A 23912-nucleotide genomic window follows, 5' to 3' on the forward strand; every position below is an offset into this window, starting at 1 on the left:
AGACGTGCCTTCCTAGCACCGCACCCAAAACGTAACAACGCACAAGGTCTAACTTCAAGAAGCTTGCAAACACGTACGTACATAACACCATCCGCCTTACACTGAGTCCACCCCGACACACCACGCACTACTGCCTTTGCAATCATCCCTATTGCGATTTCGAACACATACTTTGGCTGTGCCCTACCCAAAGCGCAGCACAACTGAATACCCAAGAGGCTTGGCTGGAAGCCCTCAAGAGCAACAAACGCAAGCAGCAACTACAGGCAGTCCAGACGGCCCGGGACACCGCTACAAGCTTTCGGCTGCCAGCGCCATCCTGGGCGGAGCCTTCAGGTTGAATTAAGGGCCAGAATGGCCCTGTCTTACCCTCCTCAAGATATGTTTAAATAAAGTGAATATCTCTCTTTTTTTCTTTTCTGTAGACCCTCTAAAGGACCGCTGACACAGGTGATATGAGGGAGATAGAATTATAGGGTGGCACACACAACATCTAAATTATATCAAGGGAAAATATAACCTAGAACTTGTTTAAAGCCAATCTTTAAGATCACGTGCGTGATTGACCATCATGCGGAGCCCATTTAGACTCTAACAGCCTTGCTGGGACATTGTAAATAAACCTAGGTCACGTGTTCGTGTTGGCTAGTTGCTGGCTCACGCCATGTGCTTGCGCTACCGGTGATTTCGCCCTCGGGGTCTGGTGCTTGGTGTGCAGTGAATGTGCTGACGTTCAGAGTGGCGCACGCTCTCGCATGGGGTGCCGACATGGTTCTTCGTAGTCATTTGGCCAGCTGGGATTACCTCCTACCTAACTCTTACCTAGCTCGGTGCTCTTTGAAACTGAAACTGGGTGCTCTAAAAGCTTGTCTACAACCATCGTGCACTTGTGCAAACGAGGTTTGCAGCCGTGATTACAGGTTTGTAAGCTACCCTTTGCGACAAAAAACACAATTTTTCTGTCAGTGCTTATTTATTGTCGATAGATAAATTCCGGCGAACCGAGTGCAAAGCATCCAACTCTTCAGTGTGTATTTATTTAAAGGGAGGAAAAAGAAAGACCCAGCAAAAGTCACAGCAAAAGTTTTAACTGAGCTGCATCTTGCGTGCTGCGTGTGCTGCGTGAAGAGCGACCTTTCAGAGGATTTTCTTAACAGTCTTTGGGTAATTACTAGAAGCAGACCTGTAGGATACCCACTACGCCATAAATCAAAGTTTTTGTTTAGTAGAAAGACATTCTCTATGTTATGCTTTGTCATTGTTAGAAGAAGCGCACTACCCGTTACATGCAAATTACTTTGCGTAACATTTTATCATGTGGCTGATGACGATGAAGAATATAGCATAGCGCTATTGTAATGGGTTGTACAATTCAACAGCCAACTTGATATGAATTTTACACTGTGTGACGTCTGGCAGTTCCTTTGTTGTTCTATAGCGCGATATTACACACATTATTGCGACTTGTTTCCCTACATGAAGCCTGCCTAGGATCTGTTTGAAACAGAGATCGAAGTACCTGCATAACTCAGTGTTAGAGTACTTGGTTGGTGCACAGGAAACTTGGGTGTGAACCCCATTGTATCTTTGGATGTTTTTTATTCACCTAGTTGTTTCTTATTTTGCGTGATAGTCGATGGCGGTGGTAGCAGAAAACATGGCGTACGCCAACCTTGTTGTGATTTCTTTCGCTGTAATAAAAGCCTTGCTGTAGAAGCTATTCTGGCCAGCCTATGGGGATAGCACAAGTCAACATTGTAGCATTTGAGTTATTTTGTGAATACACCATGGGGAAGTATGTGCTCTCCACCGCAGAATTCTGCAGTGACAATTCCAAAAAGCCAAAGTTCTAAGAGCATTTACTTGTATGCACACTTTTTAGTACCTTTACTGTGTTGCCTCAGGGTTATGTTATCAGTTGTTACAAGTAGTCGTAACATTTAAATATTCCCCCCTTGTGATAACATATGTAATTTCACACGAAGATTCTTGATGGTTCAGTAAAAACAGTAAATGGATGCGCATTCACAGGAGCATTCATAAGCAGCACAGATGCGCATTCTACACTGAGGTTCCTCCACAGCCATCAGTAATTGTAGTTTCTGACCATGCGGGAGTACATGCTCGGGATTTTTAGGAGTACGTCAGACAAATTGAATCAGATTATTCTTTAATTTTACTACATATGCTATTGTTCTTTTGTTGGTTCTCTTCCCGTTTCAGAGAAACAGCAGGAAAAGTGTATTTATATATTATTTTAATTTAGAGTTAGCCAGTGTACTTCGTAATTTCATTGTTAGGCTTAATCACAAATATACACCCTTTGAAATCCTTTTATGTAGTTTATAAGGAATGTGTGCTCGTCGAAAATTATGCAGTGCAGTCCAACCTGGATATATCATTGATTGATTGATTGATTGATTGATTGATATGTAGGTTTAACGTCCCCAAATCACCATATGATTACGCGAGACGTCGTAGAGGGCTTCGGAAATTTTGACCACCTGGTGTTCTTTAACGTGCACCCGAATCTGAGCACAAGGGCCTACAACATTTCCGTCTCCATCAGAAACGCAGCCACCGCAGACGGGACTCAATGCCGCGACCTTTGGGTCAGCAGCCGAGTACATTAGCGACTAGACCACCGTAGTGGGGTAACCTGGATATATGAAACTTGCTAAAAAATAAAAATAAGTTTAATATATCATATATTTGCATCAGGCTTTTTAATTAAAACAGTATTTTTGGTGCAAAGTTCTGTGTGCCTGTTGACTTTGCGGTACTGCTTCTTGGGATGCTGTACGCTGAGGCGACGCCAGTCTACGTTCCTCTATGTATAACTGTTTGATTAGTGTAAGGTTTGCCTACAGCAAGGTTCTTAAATTTATGGCAGCCATTTTGTGAACAAGGGGAGTAGAGGAGCGAACGTCAACCTTGCGCAATGGCTGTAAAGACAAGGAATTATGGGAGGAAGCATGCAGTGGCTAACGATTGTTTCTGCTTGCTCTGCGTACACCCTTATAATAACACTGTTCTCTGAAATGCACGTGAGGAAGTCCCTTTTTGTGAAGAAACGTGAACTCTTTTGTGGTAAAGCCAACATCTTAGGACGTATCACAGTGCCTCATGTTGGATATATCTTGTGTTTTGGTTTTGTTTCTTCGATGTCGTAGCCATAAAACTATCTATGAAACCATTCTGAAGCATTGTCATGTTACAAATAGTTTGATATGTAATCTGGTTGCACTGTACCTTATTTGCGAGTTTTGATTGTTCGGAGGATCCAGGAAGGTGGCCACTCACCCCTGGCCTTGTTGTTTTTCGGACGCGGCACGAACATCGCTCTCTGTGGCGCAAGGCCATACAGGAGCAGGTGCTGCTTACCCGCATGGAGAAGGAGGAGAGGCAGCTTCAAGGTGCACTGTTTCTTTGTCTGCAGAGTAGGCCTCTCATAAAGTGAGTGACTTCCAAGGAATGTACTAATTACTTATAGTAGAATTGCACAGCATTCAATTTAACAAGGTTTTGTAGTGAGTTTTGTAATTACTGGAAGTGTTAATATTTTCTCTTGAATGTGTGGGGACATGTTTGTCAAAAGCAGAGTAATATGAGCAGCACGATAAGATTTAATAGCCTGCAGCTGTATATACCGATGCGTTCATTGTATTTCTAAGCACAAGTTAAAATGGTTCTTTTCATGTCTATATACTGCTTTCCTGTTCACCTCTTAGTAAATGGAGCTCCTGTTAAAGGGCCACTGACCAGGTTTGAAAATTTTAAGCTGACAAGCGCAATGCGTAGAAGAGGCGTTCATGATCATGTCTGCCAAATCTCGCAACGCTACACGCCGTGGATATGGGTCAAATTTCAAGATGAACGTTGCTCTCCCTTCCTCCAGGCAGCGCGTGCCTAGAGAATGAGGGCATGACGTGGGCGTATGAATAGCCCTACGTACAGGCGATGTAGTGACGTTGGTCCTCTACGTCACACAGTTTCACAAAATTAACTAGAGGGCACTCTGGTGCTGCGATAGTTCAGCGACCATGGGAATGATGGGTAGTACACACATTTGCCTAGTCTTCGTCCTTGAGGATGGCGAATCATACTTGCGGCTTCGTTTATTGCTGTTTTTCGGTTTTGTTTCGAAAGAAAGATTCAACTATTTTGAACTTCATCACCTGATTTGGAAAGGTACGTCTAAAAAAATAAAATGGTGAAGAACAACCGCTGATTATTTGCTAATATTTGTTTCGTGATAAAACAACTTCAAGCCACACAAACACACACGGAGCCAGAAGCAGGCCAGAAGTACGAATATTAGACAAATGTGTGTACTACCCATCATTCCAATGCTCACAGAAGCACCGTGTGTTGCAGCTCCCATAGACACTATCGCCAGAGTTCCCTCTAGTGTATATTGAGAAACTCTATGCTCTACGTAGACGGCTCTGCTCTGACATTGCAAACAGTGGCACGTAACATGGTAAAAATTATTTAACACGGAATGCGTAGTTTATGTAATTTATTGCTTGAAGAGTATAATAAAGCTCTAGATAAATATTGAAACGCAATAAGTGACTGTGAGCGTTCCTTTTTTCTCATTTTTCCCCCGTGAATTGCAGTGAGATGGGGGGCTAATGTGCTGGCGTTTCGCATGCGTTCGTGTCCCAGTGGTTCCGCGGTCAGCGCATCGAGTTGACAGCTGTGTAATGCTCCTACGCGTTCGCGCACTGATTGTGCTCATCTATTCTACCACGACTAAGCCAGCGTTTGTAAAGAATCCTGCAGAAACAGGCACAAGGCCACAAAATAACGCTGGTTAACAAAGCAACGCAGCTCGTGTGCTCGGGGGTTGGACTTGTTTGGGCACGTCATGCGCAAGTGACCTCTTGTCCTATGCCTGAGGAAGTGGGGAAGATATTAGGCTTGCGAAGGCTACATGGAGGAGCGGCAAGGGTTTCGAGCTCGCTTCCTGTCATCCTCGTTTCGCGCCGCTTGAGAAAACCCGTGTTCTCCACTCGTGACGAAACGATTGAAAAATTTCTGTGGCAAAATGTTCCTCATCGGACACCCAACAACTTCCTTTGTCTAACTAAAGTTTTGAATGGGGCCTGGTGAGTGGCCCTTTAAACAGAACATATTTTCCTGGTCCCTTCTTCAGGTTGTGATTAAAAGGAGTGCATTGTATTTAAAATTTTAACTCCCACACTTAGCAGTGTTTGCTTTCTGAATTTCACTTCTAATTGACACTACTATTCTCGAATCCAATAGAGATGTTTCTGTTTCAGAATTCACCATACTGTTATCTTCACTTGTACACCCTATTGAGCGGTGGTTGCATCTTCTTACCGAAAATTTGCAAGCGCACCATGAGATATGCCGGCTAACATTTGTGCACCTGCTCACTGCAGTGTTTTGAGAAGTGGTTTGATTTCCAGAGAGCCAGGATGAATGGAGCAGCAAGCGTTTGCGACTCGACTATGGCGAGGTTGAGGACGGGCCTTGTAATGCCGAGACGGTCAAGGGCTGGGACAAGCTCCTGACGCAGCCACCGGGAGGCGTCATCAGCCCGGACATCATTCAGTCTGAGCAGGTGTGTGCCCATGTTTTCTGCGTTTTAATGCGATTACAAATATATGGGCATTTTCACAGGGATTTTACCATCGCGGCCATGTTGTGTGTGAGGTGCAAATTGTTCGCATTGCTCAAGCAGCAACTGCGAACCTTAATCACAAGGGCACAATTGTGAGAGCTAGTGTACATGCTGTCTTCGCAGTTGACATCACTTCTTAGCAGACATAAGCAGACAGCTCGTATACGTGCTTCGCTCCCATTGCTTATTTCATGTTCAGATCACAGACATCACAAAGAACAGTTCTACATTTTGCCTATACCGGGGTTTTGTCGAGTTGCACGGGATTGGATCCGGAAGAGTTAGCTGCTAGCCTTACGTCATATAATACTACACTCCTACCTACCAACAATCCTACCTACTACCTACCTACTACCTACCTCTCTACCAACCTCTCCGTTTCCCACCTACCTACCTACCTACCTACCTACCTACCTACCTACCTACCTACCTACCTACCTACCTACCTACCTACCTACCTACCTACCTACCTACCCACCCACCCACCCACCCACCCATCCACCCACCCACCCACCCACCCACCCACCCACCTACCCACCTACCTACCTACCTACCTACCTACCTACCTACCTACCTACCTACCTACCTACCTACCTACCTACCTACCTACCTACCTACCTACAACTCCTAGCTCTCCTGGTCATTTCGATGAGATCTATACCAAATTTGATATGAAATGCCATGACTGTATGACGAGTACAAGTGACTTGTTATAACATGTAAATAATGATGTCTATGTCATTATTTACATGTCATAGTATTGCTGCTCTTGCGGTGGTTTCTATCACATGGCATATTGAAAAAGCTGGTATGGTAACACATGACTGCATGATGAATATAAGTGGCAGGCCCTGACCATGCATTCACGTCACGCTCATCGTGCGCTCGCGGCCTTTTCGCTAGCTCCATTTATACCAAATCTAGTATTATGTGACGTGAATGGAAGACAAACTTAAATACATGTCCAAACATGATCATCTTAACAGGCGTGTCATGTAAAACATGTCTACCTGCTACGCTCATAGTGTGATCGCGGCCGTATTTCTACCCTCACATATACCAAATTTGGTAATGTCTGACGTGTATACACGACGAAGGTCAATGAAATGTCTTAACATAATAATCAAGACATGCGCGTCATGTAAAACATGATTACATGCTAGGCTCATAGTGTGTTCACAGCTGTTTCACTAGGTTCACTAATATAAAATTTGGTATGAGGTGACTTGAATGAACGACGAACACAAATGCAAGGCGCAAACATGATAATCATGGCATAGAAGTCATGCATGTATGGCATGCATGACTTACAATCAATCTTCCTCATTCGTGCTTTGCATATCTTTAATTATTACTATTCGTGGTATCTGCCTTTTATGGAATACAATTGGAAATGTCACCAGCATAGGACAGACGTGAAATTTAAGACGTCATTCGTTGGACGGTGAGGTGATAAATGCAGTCGGTAGAGAAGAAATTGAGCTGGTTTTTGCCTTCGTCTAGTCATAGCCAGCCTTGTACACGTTCCTCCAAAACAGTAACGAAAGTTCATTCCTAGTTTCTTCCCCATCAAGAAACTTGTTCCCGCTAAATGTTCTTTAAATGCAAAAGTAACTCGTTATGGTTACATTACCAAAGATGCAATGAGTCGTTACATTAGCGTTACATTTGACTTTAAAAAAATATACATTGGCGTATAATGCTGAGGTGAAATAGTGTGATCAATTTAAAGTTTACATGAAGTTACATATATCATAAGGATTTTATATTTAAAAATTCAGGTTATGCATAGGAAAGAGAAATATAAATAAATGTAAATAAACAAATTTTCGTAGACCACTGTTCAAATTACAGACAAGTCCAATTGTAAATTTCGTGCCATATAATTGAAAGTGCGACACAAGTGGCGCTTCTAAGGCTGGCCCTTGTTTAATGTCTTTAAGCACACCTTTTCTCTGCAGAACGGAGTACATGCGGGTTCTCGCTTCTTAATAGCATCCTTCTTAGTCGATGTTTTTGCATCGACTATCAATTCTCTGGGCCACGGGACTGAAACTTGTGCTGTACATAACTGCAGGCCATCCAAGACTACTTTGCCAACCGAAAGACAGTGGCTAGATCTGCAATGCTTCGTCGTCAAGTGATCCAAGGCAGCCAGGATATTGGTGGGATCCATTGTGTCGGTGTTATTGCCCTGCTGTAGCTCGGTGCCTCCTGCACTACTCAGCGCATCGCCTGAAGTCAATTGAAAGTTGAAATGAAGCGACAATATATAATCCAGATTTTATATTTATGAAAGTAGGGTATACATAGGTAAAAAAATAAGAATAAATATGAATAAACAAATTTTCGTGGACCACTGTTCATACTACGGACAAGTCTAACTGTAAATTTCATGCCCATTAATTTGAAGTCCAACACCTGTGGCGCTGTGTACGCCCGTCCTCTAACGTGTAGTTATGATACTATGCTTCAGATATTTAAAGAGAATGTAAATCTTTAAACGCCTAGAGTTACCCACCCACGGTCAGTCTAAGCGTCCTTGGCTTCCCTGCACCTGCGGCGGGCTCCTTGAAGTGACGTCCCTTCGTGACGAGGTGGTGACCAACACTGCAATAAGCTGAAGAGTTCAATATTTTGTTGTTTTTTTCTTCTTTTTCTTCTTCTCATCAATAATACTAATTTACTAATACAATACTTTTACTATCATCGTTGTTTTCTTACGGCATAGTATTGTCGGGACGAATTAACATTCATACTCTATAAAATAGGCTTGAAAATTGACAACCCAGTTTTCTTTGCCTCAGCGCATGTTAACTTTAGCGTAACTCTTTTTCTTGCTACCTGCCTGCTTTTTCGCAATAAATCCCGCACTCGTAATTTATGTACATCCATCACCGACCTTTCTACCTTTACAATGCTGTCGCCATAACTCAAAGGTTTATGTAGGCTAGTGGGGAAACATGCACCCAGTTGGATGTCTGAGCATTCAGCTAAACATGTTCAGCCAAGTCCTCACCATCACGGCGCATGTGCATTTCTAATCTTCACTGAATATCGCTTTATAACTATTCAACTAAAACAACCAGCAGTCGCTTCAAACAGCAGAGCGCATTCTGTTGAGTGATTGGGAAGAGTTGCCTTGCTTATTTCGTCTTTACCCGTTTTGTGGTTACACATACCCGTTTTCTTCACATCAGTGCTATTATTACATCTTTACGGCCATCTTGACATTTTGATAATTGGTCTTTGTTAACATATCACTTACAGTGCCTGCAATATGCTTGGAGACGAGTGCCCTAGTTTTTTTTAAAGTGCGAGTGAATCCTTTCCTCTGCAATTATCGAAAGGCCGTGTGTTTTTGTCGTCTGCCTTTCGTGTTTTTGCTTACTCTTCAAAATATTTTTCGACCGAACTTTCAAAAGAGCTACCGACTTCAGCGCCAGAACACGTGCGTATGGTTCAGTGTATGAAATGTAGTCTGCATGTTTTTATTGTCTACTGCACCTATTATAGGCGTAGGGTAAAATGCATGGTAGTAAAGTTTGTGTCGGATAAGGAGGAGGAATAAATGAGGAAGGACAGGGAGGTTAGCGAGGTGTCGGATAAGGGATGGTAATTTGGGCTGTGACGTGGTATAATTTCCAAAGATTGGTTGGCAACACTGCACTCCTGTGGAGGTAGGGTTCAACCATACATAATATATGCTCGTGCGTGACACACATGCGAAACTCGAAAGGAATCTAGAGCTGCTACGCGCAACTGGTGCCTAGGCTGCAGAAAAAGCAGAAATCGCAGCCTTTTCTTCCTCGATTCTTTGCTCCTCGACCTGACACCACCATTTCCGTCTTCCCTATCCCGCTCCCTTGCTGCTTTGTAGTGTACGTGGTATTTGTTAGCTTAACTCTCTTTATTCCTCAGTTCCCTCATCCTGACCTTCACTTCTCTTTACATCGTCCTTACTATATTATCCCGCTTGCTTCTTTCTCTATATCTATCTCTTTCTTTGATTTTCTTTATTGCTCCTTGTTTCGATTTTGTCATTCTTTCGCTCATAGTAACGCAATCGCATGCTTCCCATAAAGGCTTGTTTGGCTAGCAGTCCTCGATTGCCGCGTGGTTACGACCTTCGGAGCTCTCCACTTTTGTTTCCTCTTCTCCTGTCTTCATTCCTTTCTTCCTTAGGCACGCTGCTAGCCTGCGAACTCACTGAAGTTGTTGGCGCCGCCCTGCCATGTGCTTGCCAGGCAAGCAATGAGGTTCAATATAGTAGTTTCTGCGCGCTATCTAGTGCCAGCGACTGCTGTCGTGCAGGTCATGGGATCGAATCCAGCTGCAGTGGCTACATTTTTCATGGAGGCGAAATTGCTCCAGGTCTGTGTACTTGGTTGAGGCGCAACTCGGATAGTCAGAAGTTCCGAAGCCCTCCACTACAGCGTCTCTCAAATTCATATGGTTTTGGGGCGTTACACACAAGATATTATTATAAAACCAGCGCCCAACATCCAACCTAAACAGCTCGGTGTAAATTTCATGGGTAGTGGTCTGAATATGTTTCCTGCCAAGCCCATCATCCTGGCTAGGCCAGTGTCAAGTAGATGCACAATATTCTCAATCGCTTCAACGTGAACGTCGGCTCTTCGTGCCTAAAGTCTACAAGCTTAGAAAAAGTGTTGTCTCTCCATTTCTCAATTTCTCATTGTCACCCTCTGTTCTCTTTCCAAACTCAATGCTTTATTATCTTGTTTCTTTTTCTCTCTCTGTGTTTATTTGCATCTCTTTTGTTCTCTGAATAATTTGCTTCTTGCTCGTTGATTTGTTTTTTCTCGTTTTCTCGCTTATAACAATGCAATCGTATATTTGCAAAAAAGGCTTGTTTGGCTAGCATGCCTGGATTGCCGCGCAATTACGATGGTTGCCTCCGGGGGTGCTATGCACGAGGAGCCGAGCTTCTAGGGCAGACGAGCTTTCTCCTAGCTTGTTCTACGGCTGGCATAGCATGATGACAGGGCAGAGCGCGTGATAGCAACGTTCATCAATATGAATGCACAAACGCGCCAGGCGTTGCAGACAGATGTAGGAGATTCGAGGCTGTTATCAAAGAAACAGCGTGTGGGAGCACGTCATCACAGCCATTCAGTCAACATTTCTACACTGCAGGGACGTCAGCGTGATTGTCAGGCTATCTTTTCGTCAACTCAACATGCGCCTGCCACAGACGTGCTCGTGGGTGTTTGCCCCTTTTTTGCGCAGTTTTTTTCGTACAACCTGCAGCATGAAAATTTCCACTCTCGAAGGCAGCAAGGGTGCACACGCAGTACTCTCGCACTGCTCTTGTCGCTGCTATCAAATATGGAAGGTAAATATAGCGACAGATGATCACCAGGGGCGCTCGCATCATGGCGTCAAGGCGGCTGTGAGTGAATACGTCGTGAGTGCGGTGAAATTGAATGTGCGACATCGTAGCCAGGTTATGGTATCGCTCTTATTTCGGCGTATCTGTGTGCATAGTCTGCGCGATAGAGCTCATAGATTTATCGTGTCGCTCCACGTGAGTACTGCTCCTCAGCAAGAGAAAGTGTGGTGGGCGTAGTAGGTCTTCGCCGCAGGCGTCTGTCAATCAGGCTGATTGACGCTTCAGGTCTTATAAAAATTCACCGATTCTGAGAAGGCCAAAGTTCTACTCGTGAGTGTCATGGTGCCATTATGACTGTTAAGCTTTTGAGACGGTGAGCGCTAAGCGGCAGCTTCTTTGCATATAAATAACTTGGCCAGGTCGCACTACATGTGCATGGCTGGAGGCATAGAGGAGCTTGTGATAACCTAGCATCTTCCATCTTATTCGCTTGGTCGTCCACTCATCCGCTTGGTCTGCTTCGAAGTTATGACAGCATCAGCTCCATCTTAATTTTTGTTATACTATTTGCTAAGGTTTATTCACCATTACACTGAAATGTTTTGTCTTCATTATTAGGGTTTCAAATAAAAGGTAAATATCGCGGGCACAATTGGCAAGCCTTCATCCGTATGAAGCTATAAACGTAATCAATATTAGCAAGAACATAACAATGATCATATTAGTAAAGGCTAATTACCTTTGTTTTACGTACCATGCTCACAATTACTGTCGCGTTAATTAGTATCGCTCAGTTAGCTACTCAACTGACATGCTTTGGTTAGCCCGGTCCAACTTGCATTGCTTCATTAGCAATGTAAGCACGTCCTGAGCTTGCTAGTTAGGTATAGTGTCCGGGCAAATAGCAAATTAGCCGGGCGCACGTGCTCGGGTGCTCGCAGACAATGAAGACTACGAACAGGGCGCACGCAGTCCTAGCAGCGCGCTAGAATGTACAAGCCGGCCATGGAGATTAACTCGTGGCTGTGGGTGTAGCTGCGGCGGTGATGATGTAAGACACTCGGCCGGAACCAATCTCCGAGGCCACCGCGCCGATCGTTCAAAACCAACCTATTGCAGGCAATGAAAGCTTTAAAATAAATCCAAACGCCCCATGCTTCTAAAAATATCATCACAAAAGCTTTCTGGCTCTTCCATTACACTGGTGCACTTCGGCACTCAGTGTAACGAAGCAAATAAAAGAAAAGGCTTCTGGTTCAAAAACACGCCTAACTTTCTGGACCGATCTTGACATAACTCCGGGTTCCATCGTAACCAATTAAATGCAGTGCTCGGAGGGATTTCACTTTTTCGTACTGTTTGCTCATTCAAAAGATGTGTCATCGGAACTCGGAAATATCCCGAGCTCATCCGAAGTTTTGCCTAGATTTTCGGCGGTCCTGCATATCCACCCGCATCTCTCCACTTTTCTTCTCTCGCCTTCTCTCTTCATTTCTTACTTCCTACGACGCGTTGCTACCTGACGAACTCGGTGAAATTAAAGGCGCAGCCCTGTCAAGTGATTTCTAAGCAACGCTCAGTGACGTCATATCTAGGAGCAGATTTTGAGAACAATACAGTGCCCTCGACAGCTTTTCCGCAGGTCGCGTGATCGAATCCCGGCTGCAGCTGCCGTATTTCTATGAAATGAGAATGCTTGATGCCCGTTAAATTAGATTTTGATGGAACCCAGATTGTCCAGAGTTTCAGATCCCTCCACTACAGCGTCTCTCATAATCATAATGTAGTTTTGGGGCGTTAGACCCCAGATTATTTTAATATTCCAGCGCCCAAACTCTAGGTTAAACAGCTGAGTATATATTTTAGGGGAGTGTGTTTGGATATCCTGTCTTCCAAGCCCCGCATTCTGGCTAGGCTAGTGTCTAGAAGATACCCAAATATCTAAATTGCTTCCAAAAAAACTTTGACTAGACATGCCTAGTTTCGAATCTCTGGTAAACGTTGTCGTTCTGAAGCGGCATTTTCTTCTTTTGGTAAAAAAGGGTATCAGGCGTAAATTTTAAGCTGCATTGGAAAGGCCAAGCCAGAGCTGTGGGACGTCATTAATCTTGCTCACATGTCCGGAATCCTTTCAAGATATCCCAGCACGTGCTGTTTATTATTCATTGCTCAATTTACCTGACTGTCTGTGCATTGAAAAAGAAAGTGCATATTGAGCCACTAACTACGCTGAGCAAACCGAGTAAGCTGGTCGTCTTTTTGTTTTCAATGTTTTTACTGAAGCTACAAGTGCCCGTTTTGTGAGTGGTGAACTTTCGGAATATGATACTTCATCTAGACCTCATCTAATGCAAAGAGCTCTAGAGTATTATGCCAGCACATAGATAACTAGGTGTTGTCCACTGATCCTAATGATATGTTAGTGGAACTCACTGGCCATACCCACTATAATATACATTCTTGCCAATTGGCAATAAACATGTAAAGAAGGCGCGCTTCGTAACTACCGTATTTGGTTTATCTGATGTTGCAGTCAGCTTCTTATGTTTCCATTTTAGTTCGGCATTAAGGCGTTTGTTTTCAATTCGATTGTGCTGTTGGCGTCAAAGTTTAGACATAACGAGGTCTTAGAAAACTTCTGCCAATGATTCCATCCTCCATTCGTTCGAACTGGGCAGTACATATTTTTGCGTGTTTTTGGACAGCAAAGCCGTTGAAGCCAGCCGTAAAGTGTCGACACTGCCACTGTCGTCATCCTAGACTGTTATGTGGTACAAGGTTTGGGCAAGTCCCGCTACTCACAGCTACGACGTGGCCAGCGATGACCCTGATATGTGATAGTACTACGAAGAAAGAGAAAAACGAAGAAGAATAGGAAGAAAAATTGAAGTTTTTGCTGGAAAAAACTCTTCAGAAGTTGTTACTCGAACCCGCGTATTGTCCACCCGAAGGCGAGCGTGCTAACGTCTCCGCTATCCAAGGTCGTTAGCAGAACAACTAATAGCCTTGTGTAGTGGAGTACAGCAAGGGGATCGGACAGGGAAATTAGCGTGAAGAGGATAGAAAGGAGGGGAGAAGAGAAAGTAAAGCTGAAATATGTACAGGCAGAAAAAATGCATAAAAATGTCATAGTTTTGCCAGAAAGGCGTACCAATGAATGCGATTGCAACAAATTATAACGTCGCTGAGAACGGCTAGCAGATCAAAACGTGCAGCGCACTGCTCACGCTCAAATGAGGCACGAAAACAACACACGCAGGACGGAGTCGAACTAACAACGTTTACAGGTTGACGCTAATTGCACTGTTTAAAGAAAAACGATGCACGAAGCGTAATCACAGGTACAGATATAAGAGCGAACAAACGAGTGTCCCAGTTGTTACTTCGCTGTGTTTGAAAATCACACCATTTCCGCAAACGGGGCCTGCCCAGTGAGCGAGGTCACCTTTGTGGCCCAGGCAACTAACTCAATCGTATTGGTGAAAGAAGTAGGCACACGATTATCCCCACCGCAGAATAAGCGCACCACACAAGCACCTAACCCCACCGCTGCCTTCCACGGGGCAAAGTACGCGTGGGAGACAAGCGCGTGTTGGTGCATCGCGAATAGCTGGCATCTGAGTTCTGGCGGATTGTTTTCTTTCTTGAGTTTTCATATATATTAATATGTATACATACATGGTGTGGGACAGCGGCTTCGCAATAAAAAGAGCGAGCCAGAGGAAGGAGAACAAGCCACGGGCACCGACAGAAACATCGCGCGCAAAATCCGCTCCCGATCGTGTTCAGAAAGTTAGGGGGTGTCCTAAGAAAGTGCGCACTCAAGAGAAGGAAGCTTCTCAACTCAAAGATGTGTTGGTCGGCGGGGAGTACGGAAGGTTAAGCACCCTTGCGTAGCTCTGACCGGCTTCGCACGGCGGTAATAATAATAATAATAATAATAATAATAATAATAATAATAATAATAATAATAATAATAATAATAATAATAATAATAATAATAATAATAATAATAATAATAATAATAATAATAATCTGTCTAATTCAAGGCTGCAAGCCGATGTACCTGGAATATTCAGCTTTATTTCGTGTCTCATGGTCCATAGCTTACTGTACATATTTCTTGTGCTTACAGAGTTATCGCGAGGCCAGCCGATTTACTCAATGAGGACGGTCTCCCTGGAGTAGCGGAGCTGCTACTGTTCATCCTGGGGCCTCCGCTGTCAACTCTGGCAATTCCTATTGAGCTTAGCTGCTGGCGGCAAAGTGTCTGCTCCTGCCATGGCCTTCGACATGCCCACAAACTTGTACAGCCGACAGCCTCCATTGGCTCGGTCGGCGGAAGCGGCTTTCACCGCCAGCTACGTGACCTTGGTAGCAGCCTTGCCAGTGTCGGGGAGTGCGATGGAACTATGCGCACGCAGCAGTTTCTGCAGCTGTGCGTAGGACGATGCGGAGCTGAAATGGTTCCCCCTCTCAATTCGAGTGACAGTGCTTGCCTTTATTATTTTTTATTGCGATAGCAATTATATGAACACTCTGGGATCAATTTTGCCACCGGCGTCGGCGTCAATGTCATGCACCGTATATGTATACGTATCTACATTTGTAAAAACGCAAGACAGCAAAAAATCCAGAAAAAAAAAATCACCCCGGCACGCGGAATTGAGTGTGGGACCTCTGCGTCATGAAAGCAATGTGTCACCCACGAGAACGTTCTTTAGCGTTCAAACGGCAAGCTATATATATCTATCACTTACCGCTGCTGTGTTTTCGGCATTACCAGAAAGATGGCGAGATTAGCGCACTTCGCTGCACACGTAGCGGCGCCCGCTCTAAATCTCCTACACGTAGTTTGCCCGGCTTAGAGAAGGGGAGCTATGCTACTCGTGCGCCTTTATCTCGCGTTGGCGAGGAGGGGAGGATCGTGCGCCTTGGCTGGCCTCGGGCTTTACGTGAAACAATTTTTGCTTTAGTTACCGGACGCACAAAGGTAACTGCAATCATTGCAGTTTCCGTTCATGAAAAGCGCGCGCTTTTCAGACTTAGCGAAGTGACAATTGAGATGCTTATTCGCGTGCGTCTGTGCCTGTGAGTACGTTACGTGCGTAATTTGTGCGCGAGAAACGCGGGGCACGTTTCGATCTGCTTTCCATTCTGCGCAAGACCTTTCAAATAGTTGCTATCGCGTTTATTGCTTCGCCTTCGTGGCAAAGCTGTGACATTTTTTGTTATCTTAGCGTATTTATGTAAATTTTCTACTTCTTTTTTGTTTATTGTTACAAATATAATGCGTTTGAAGCGAGGTGTCTTGCCGACTGAGATACATCGAAACGGTGAGATTAGCCTCGTACTGGAATTTCCTTTTCACTTTGACAGTGAAGCTCTCTAGTGCTAGGTTCGAGGAGTGCGCATATAGGCAAGAATGGCAACAACACTGACAGAACCACCGACAGAATCACATGCGTGTGTTCCTGCAGGCGCCTTGAACATGTCCGTTTTCGTTTTATTTTCTGCAGCTTCACGCACGTGTCTATCATTAGATTTGCTCAGTAACCGCGTATTTCTTTTTATCAAGTGTACTCGCCAACTTAAGCTACTTTTGATAAGGTAGACAGTGGGAAGCCAACGGAGAGGCCAAGCACCTCTGCAGACCGGCACGTGCAGAGCGGCTCTGATTTGGTCCGCCAGCATACGCTACCACCACGCAACGCTTTGTTTTAACACGAGTTTGCCTTGGAGAACTGTAGGAGTGGCGCGAATGCTTCGTTCCAGTGCGAGTTTGTCTGCAGTTCAGATATCCGAGTCTTGTCTGTGATCGTGCTTGGTATATGTCTAAGCTTTTTGTGCTCACAATCAACCATAAAAATATGCAGCAAAACCTGACTAGCTACAGCGATCTCGAAGCAACTTAGGGACAACCCTGAAGACATGGGTAAGTCCTACAAAAAACCCAGAAGCAACCAGATCAGTCTTCAGAATCATCAAATTTCACTGTTTGCATGTTTGCGTGGTTTAGGGCTGTGTGCAAGCTTGGCTAATTATTTAGGTTTCTTTCACCACCGGAATTTTCGGTAACACCTCGGCTGTTGACCAAAAGCTTGCGGGTTGGATCCTTGCCACAGTAGTCGTTTTTCTATGAAGGTGAAATGTCGTTCACGTGTGCGATGTCAGTACTCATCAAAAACAACACAAGGTGTGTCATATGGTAGTTCTTGGACGCAAAACATCACCTTAAAACAACAACTTGGGTAGTTAAACCTCATGCTGTGTTTCTAGGTGCCTCAATGCATACGATTGGAATAAGGTGCGATGTAGCCGCAGCAAAACATATTGGCTGACTGTCAGATGACAACCACCGATTCGCTCTCTCAGGTGCCATCTATGCCACTTGACTCGGCATACTTGAAGCCTGGTACAATGATGGCACAAAGTTTGTTTTCCTTGCAACATTTGCAGTGATGTGATGTCGGCCTCGAAACGACAGAATTCTAGTCGCGCTTGGAGCCATGCAGATAGCAACTACTGCATAAATTTACTCTCTTACGAGCACTGCCTACGTGTAGAAGGCAATTTTTACAGCTTCTTTTCTTTTCTTGTTTAATAACAGCGAATATGCTTCAGCTAGAACTGATAATTGCGGAATACGAAAAGCAGGTACATGGCTTTGAGACCTACCATAAAACTGTCTCTTCATAAACTTGTAAATGCCATAGAAATTGCGTAAATTCCACTTTGAAAAAATATCTGCGAAGCGACGCCGGTGAGCCGAAAGGCCACTACTCGCCACTGGTCACTGAAGTGAAACGCTTCCGCTAACGACGGCGCACACCCAGAGTGCAGAGGTGCGAACACATGGTTTCAGCGTGGGTTTCTGTGTGTAGAGCTTGGATGTCCACTTCGTGTCTGTGACCGTCTGTACTCAGACTCGAACTTCTTTGCGCTGAGAATAAACACTCAATCAAACAACCTGATATCAGCTGGCTACAACCTAGAAGCAAACAAGAAACAACCTGTATCACACAGCAAAGACCTAGAAGCAACCTAAACGCGGCTTCAGAACTGCCCAGTTCCACCGTTTCAAGGCTGGGTACACTTTGTGACGGCCTCTACACTTTCTAAATTCCCCACATACAAAAAAGTGCGCTTGCAGTTAAACATAGTTATTTACAAGCACAGTTGAAGAGTACTTGATTATATCGAAGCACTTCACTTTATCAATGAGCACGTTCGTGTGGGAAGCGTCTTGCACGTTGTTTCAATGTGTGGGACGCACGCTCGTTTGTCTGGCTATGCTGTAGTGCGAAGTGGCCTTTCCTGGCACTAACCTACCTATCAGAGAGCGGTGAAGTGTTTATTGCGAGATTTGGACGCCGAAGATATCTTGCCATTGGGTATCTATTACAATAATTACATATGGTATCTGAGACTAGAACTTTTCGTCAAAACTATTTTTGGTTACTCCAAAGGTACACCTGTGCGCCGTTACCAAAATTGTCGGCCTAGGCGCGCCGGTGTTCTCAACTCCGACGGCAGCGTGTAACCGGCACCGGCGTGGGGCTCATTGGATCAGCAGCGGTGCGGTGTGGAAGGCGGGGGGGGGGGGGGGTGTTCTACTTCAGAGTGAGGAGAAGAGTGCAAAGAGTCGTTCGAATAGGGAAAAATGGAGAAAAATTTACCATTACTATGGAAATATGGACTGTCTCCTTAAGCAAAGCTCTGTATTGCAAGATTTCGCTTCGGGCCGGTAGTGTTTCATGGCTCCGGAGTATGACGGTGGAAGCCACCTTCGTTTTCCTGGGCTGTTCGTTGCCCTTTTTGGCAGAAATTTAATAAGAACCGGGAAAACCATCATCACCAGGATGAAAGTATCCGATGTAAAGAAGCGCCTCGCGAGCTTTCGCCTATCGGGAAGGGAGCCCGCGCTGCTGCTTTCTTGAATGGCAGATTGGACCCACCAATGTCTGTGCCTCTGTTTCTTATGAACTAAATATTGCCCTATCGACGTTACGAGCAGTTGTACATACTTCTTGCCTTGACTAGCACGCACATAGTACGGAAAATTGAGGTGCGAAGAAAGAGCATCTACATGCAGCATCTAGTGACCGAGTGCTAAAGTGACGGGATGATGTCGCTATAACCGAACGAATTTCGTCCGAAGGACAAGTACAGGCGAATATAGCTGCCCAGTGACGGATGCACAAAAGCGCTACATTTCGTGTGAAGCACTGCGCTCAAATGAGTCTAACGTTCGCATTTCACCTCTCGTGCACTTATCTGAATTGCAGCAAGGACGTGTCTCATGTTCAAGCAGATCCTATTGCTTTATGCCCCAGTGACCCCAAAGCAGTGATCACCGTGGTGGCAAAGCAAATAAAAGACGGTATGAAGGACAGAATTATTAGATAAAATATTTACGTGATATATTTCTCTCTCTCTCTCTCTCTCTTTATCTCTCCACACACACACACACACACACACACACACACACACACACACACACACACACACACACACACACACACACACACACACACACACACACACACACACACACACACACACACACACACACACACACACACACACACACACACACACACACACACACACACACACACACACACACACACACACACACACACACACACACACACACACACACACACACACACACACACACACACACACACACACACACACACACACACACACACACACACACACACACACACATATATATATATATATATATATATATTGCACAATTAACGGTGGGGGGGGGGAGCGAGGGAAGCAGGGAGCTACACCGCAATACCTATATGACGATTTCGTTTGCTCAAAGAATCAGACACAAGTGCACTTGGATCGTTTTCTTTAGTCATGCAGTTATTTACTCACATGAGTAAATGCTAAGAGAATAAAGCGTACGAACCCACACATATATTTATCTGCCTAAGCAACTGATGAAAGACTCATATAGATGCAGTAGAGAAAACAATGTCGTTTAAATGATACCATGATATGCGAAAGATAGCGCGTACCACGATAAATAAATACAAAACTCTCCGCACCTCCACACCACCTGTGATTTGAGAACAACCAATATGATTACCGAAATACGAAAACATTTACCGTTAATTACACACTTCCATGACAGTGATCATGTGAGGCGCAATGTGAATCTTGTGAAATAAACGCTGTAGTATTCAAACGAAACGTGTGTCTAACCTAAATAAGAAGCATGAACATGTGAAAAACGTGAAAAGCGAAAAGCTCCAGCGGAGTGTCGGGTTCAACACACTGCTGAACACCGGAACCACAGGTTTCAGATTTCGATGGGTAACTATATTTACGGAGTGCTTGGGCGGTAGTTTTCTCTTGCTCCTGTCGCCTACTGAAGCTCATGCAGATTCGTGGTACAATCTTGAGGAAAATCGGGCGCCGCGGTCGTTCAACTATATTGGGAAAGATGGGAAGTACTCAGTTAGGATCGAATAGCGTTAGTTAGCGAACTGCCTACGGGTGCTCTCAGCTTCAGTTTGGTTCTTAGCGCAGCAGCTTCACCTGGCATGCAGTGTTCATAGGCGTGCGTATAAATGGGTGTCGGAGAGTGGCCCAAAGAACAGTAGCTTCTTGAAAGTGGCGGGAGATGCTAGCTTTCCTGGTTTAGGCAACGTTGCATACTTATGGTTGGTATTTGATTGCTTTGGCAAAGTATCGTTCACGTACCGATTCCCATTATTATATAATGCAAAATTTACCAAGGGAACTGCACAGATTTCACTTTATTGTCAGCATAATTACGTCTTGCCTAGACGCACCCAGCGTGGCTGCAAAGCGACGACAAAGCTACGTGAACGCCCCTGAATGATCCGCTGAACCTCCCGGCCATAAAAAGACCTCTTTTTCTCTGAACGGAAGGGTATTTACAGCGAAGTGAGAGATCCGTTGTATACGAACCATTGCTTTCACGATCTTTCTGCGCATGAGCCTGATTTAATTGATTGATATGTGGGGTTTAACGTCCCAAAACCACTCTATGATTATGAGAGACGCCGTAGTGGAGGGCTCCGGAAATTTAGACTACCTGGGGTTCTTTAACGTGCACCCAAATCTGAGCACACGGGCCTACAACATTTTCACCTCCATCGGAAATGCACCGCCGGAGCCGGGATGTGAACCCCCGTTCCCTGCGGGTCAGCAGCCGAGTACCTTAGCCACTAGATCACCGCGGCGGGGCCTGCGCATGAGCCTGCCGTTGGTATAAAAAAATGTGTATTATTTACTGTTTTGCACACTATCCTTATTTCCATAAATTAATTTTGCATATACCGAGTTCAAAACGCATGTTTAATTTCTATGGTGCAGGTGGAACAAAAGAACCTGTACGAAAAAGGACATAAGCCCATGAACACTCCTTTGGGAGGCTCGTGTTCAGAGAGTGGTCCTTAGAATGTTCGCTGGATGGCGGCAGTGTATATGAAAATACATGATGAAAAAATATGTAAAATAGTGGTACTTGGATTGTTCACTAGATAGACGGACGTATGGATGGACATACCCGAGGGATCGGTCCCTACATTGCCCGCTGGATGGCGGTACTTGTATACAATGAATACATGATGAAAATATGTGAGATAGCGGTACTTGAAGTCTTCACTAGATAGACAGATGGACGGACGAAAGGACATACCTGAGAGAGTAGTCCTTAAAATGGCCTCTGGATGGAGGTACTTGTATATGAAAAGTACATGAAAAAATGGCTTTGGATCTGCGTGGTAAATTACAAATGCCGTCGATAGACGATAGTCATGCGTCTGTAGAGAGTGAACAAAACATTTATTTGATGTTCTGCGCAAGAGAATCGCCGAATGGTATTCTGGAAGCGCTGCGTTAAAGTGCCTCGGGCGTGCAGCGGAAGCGAAGGAGCACATCGAGGCACGTAAGACACGAGCGCCATCTGCCAGTTATCTGCCAGATGGGGCTCGTTTCTAACGATGCGTGCCATTCTCGAAGGCGATAAGGTGTAGAAAGCAAAGCAACGGGCAGGTGCCACCACCATGTCGTTTTAGCAAAGCGTTGGTAATACCTGCCTTTTTGAGCACAGCGTTGCACTGTCAGCGCAGCGCGTTTAACGCTACGGTGCTTAGAATTACTTGTGTGTGCATTTTCTAGTATTACGGAACACATACAAAACATCGACCTGTTGTTATGGTACCTCAGATATGCGCAATTATTGCTTTTTATTTATCAATCGCACAAGTAGGAATGCTGCATCTTGAGCAATATTAATGGGTGCTGCGGATGAGGTTGGCCGTTTGAAGTATCGTTAAGGGTGAACATACAGACAAAAGTACAGACAGACAGAAAATTCTACAGGCAGACAGACAGACGGACAGACAGGCCGACCAAATGTTTTCTGTCGAAGGTTTAAAAGTTGTGAGATAGTGGTACTTGGAGCATTCATTAGATGGACGGACGTACGGACAGACGTACAGATTAACAGACGGACTCACGGACAGGAGGGATGGACAGGCAGAGGGAAGGCTAAACGAACAGACGCATAAACGGACGGACAGACAGACAAATAAATGGACGGATGCATGGACCGATAGTCACAAGGATGGATGGACAGACGGACGGACGCATGGTCGGATGGAAGAAAGAAAGCATGGGCGGACTGACGAACGCTTCGCCCCTTCAATCATCAGTCACTCCGTGGATACGCTGTGATTTTTATCAATGCTCCTATCATGCACTCCGCACTGTCTTCATGCCGTGGCCGCTGCAGAGCAAGCTCGGAGAAAACTTGTCTGTCTGACAAGCTTGGGCCAACCTGGATAGAACCTCTGATAAGACACATAATGTATATATGCTTCAAAGATAAACCGCGGCAGTACCAAAGGAGCGTATGCGACCTCGGAAGCGCGAGTGGGCGCTTTCACGTCACGCCAATGGCAGTGTTGCCGTTTGAACAATTGAAGCCTGTCCTTTTCAATATAGCTATAAGTGGTCTCCACCACCACCACCACCGCCACCACCTGCTCTCGTTTTTATTAGTAAAACTATAAAGCTACGGTAATATGTATGCCGTGTCGTGATTCACACACACGAAAAAACGTATACAATAAAAATGAGGTACTTCTCTCTACTCACCACTGGTCCTCTAAAAAGGAAGAAGGCGCTAGCAAGCCCAACACTATAGAACGGGAAAAGCCGATTGGGAAAGGGGGACCCACCGTGAATGATCGGCCCGTTTGGCTAATCTCGGATAAACGGGGAAAATTATTCAACCAAGGCAACAGCGGCTGCGAGAAGACCCAGAAATCTGTGGAAGGCTTATGCCAACGACGACGTGCTCGTTAATTTTAATAGATGTACGAACGTTTGGTATAGTGTGATCAACTTTTATAGAGGTCTGCAAGATTCACTCCAGGGCTGATGCGAGTGCTTCCCGCACAGAGGCCAAGCCCCTCAGCACATGGACACATGTAGGGGGGGGGGGGGGCCCTGATTCGCTCCGCCAGTACGTTACCGTGAAGCATCCTCTGCCACCATGCAAAACTTTGTGTCAGCAAGAATTTGTCTTCGATGATGACGATGATGTGTGATATTTTATGTCACAAGGTCCATTCGATGGCAAAAGAGTGCCATTTCAGTAGACTAGAGATATGAGCAATGACATGGTTCGTTGCTGTATAGGGGCCTCAAAATTACTCGCGCTTATGTGGCTAAAAACATAAAAGTATTGAATATCATGACAGTGGTGTGAAGTGTGTCCAGTGCAAGTGAATGACGAAAGGTCATGATCATAAAACCATGGCGGGGATTTAGTCACCGCTGCAGCGACCTCGGTACAGAAGTCATGCTAGGGATCAGCTCGAAGTATGCAATGTACAT

At 44.9% G+C, this 23912-nt stretch overlaps 1 protein-coding gene across 20 annotated transcripts in view; it reads left to right on the forward strand.

Moving 5' to 3' along the window:
• The window catches only part of LOC119185819 (uncharacterized), a 150376-nt gene that overhangs the window by 119289 nt on the left and 7175 nt on the right, over window positions 1-23912 (forward strand). For 14 of the 20 annotated variants that reach the window (XM_075879883.1, XM_075879885.1, XM_075879888.1 and 11 more), the window contains 3 exons: window positions 3288-3416; window positions 5439-5593; window positions 7731-14895. In XM_075879883.1, coding sequence (XP_075735998.1) covers window positions 3288-3416; window positions 5439-5593; window positions 7731-7856 — 410 coding nt within the window. In that variant the 3' untranslated portion in view covers window positions 7857-14895. Of the gene's footprint in view, window positions 1-3280; window positions 5594-7730; window positions 14896-15144; window positions 17979-23912 lie in introns of those variants that run through there. The other 6 variants (XR_012887480.1, XM_075879889.1, XM_075879890.1 and 3 more) reach the window with 6 other exon arrangements.

Source organism: Rhipicephalus microplus, chromosome X, assembly GCF_043290135.1.
Source record: "Rhipicephalus microplus isolate Deutch F79 chromosome X, USDA_Rmic, whole genome shotgun sequence".
Taxonomy (NCBI): domain Eukaryota; kingdom Metazoa; phylum Arthropoda; class Arachnida; order Ixodida; family Ixodidae; genus Rhipicephalus; species Rhipicephalus microplus.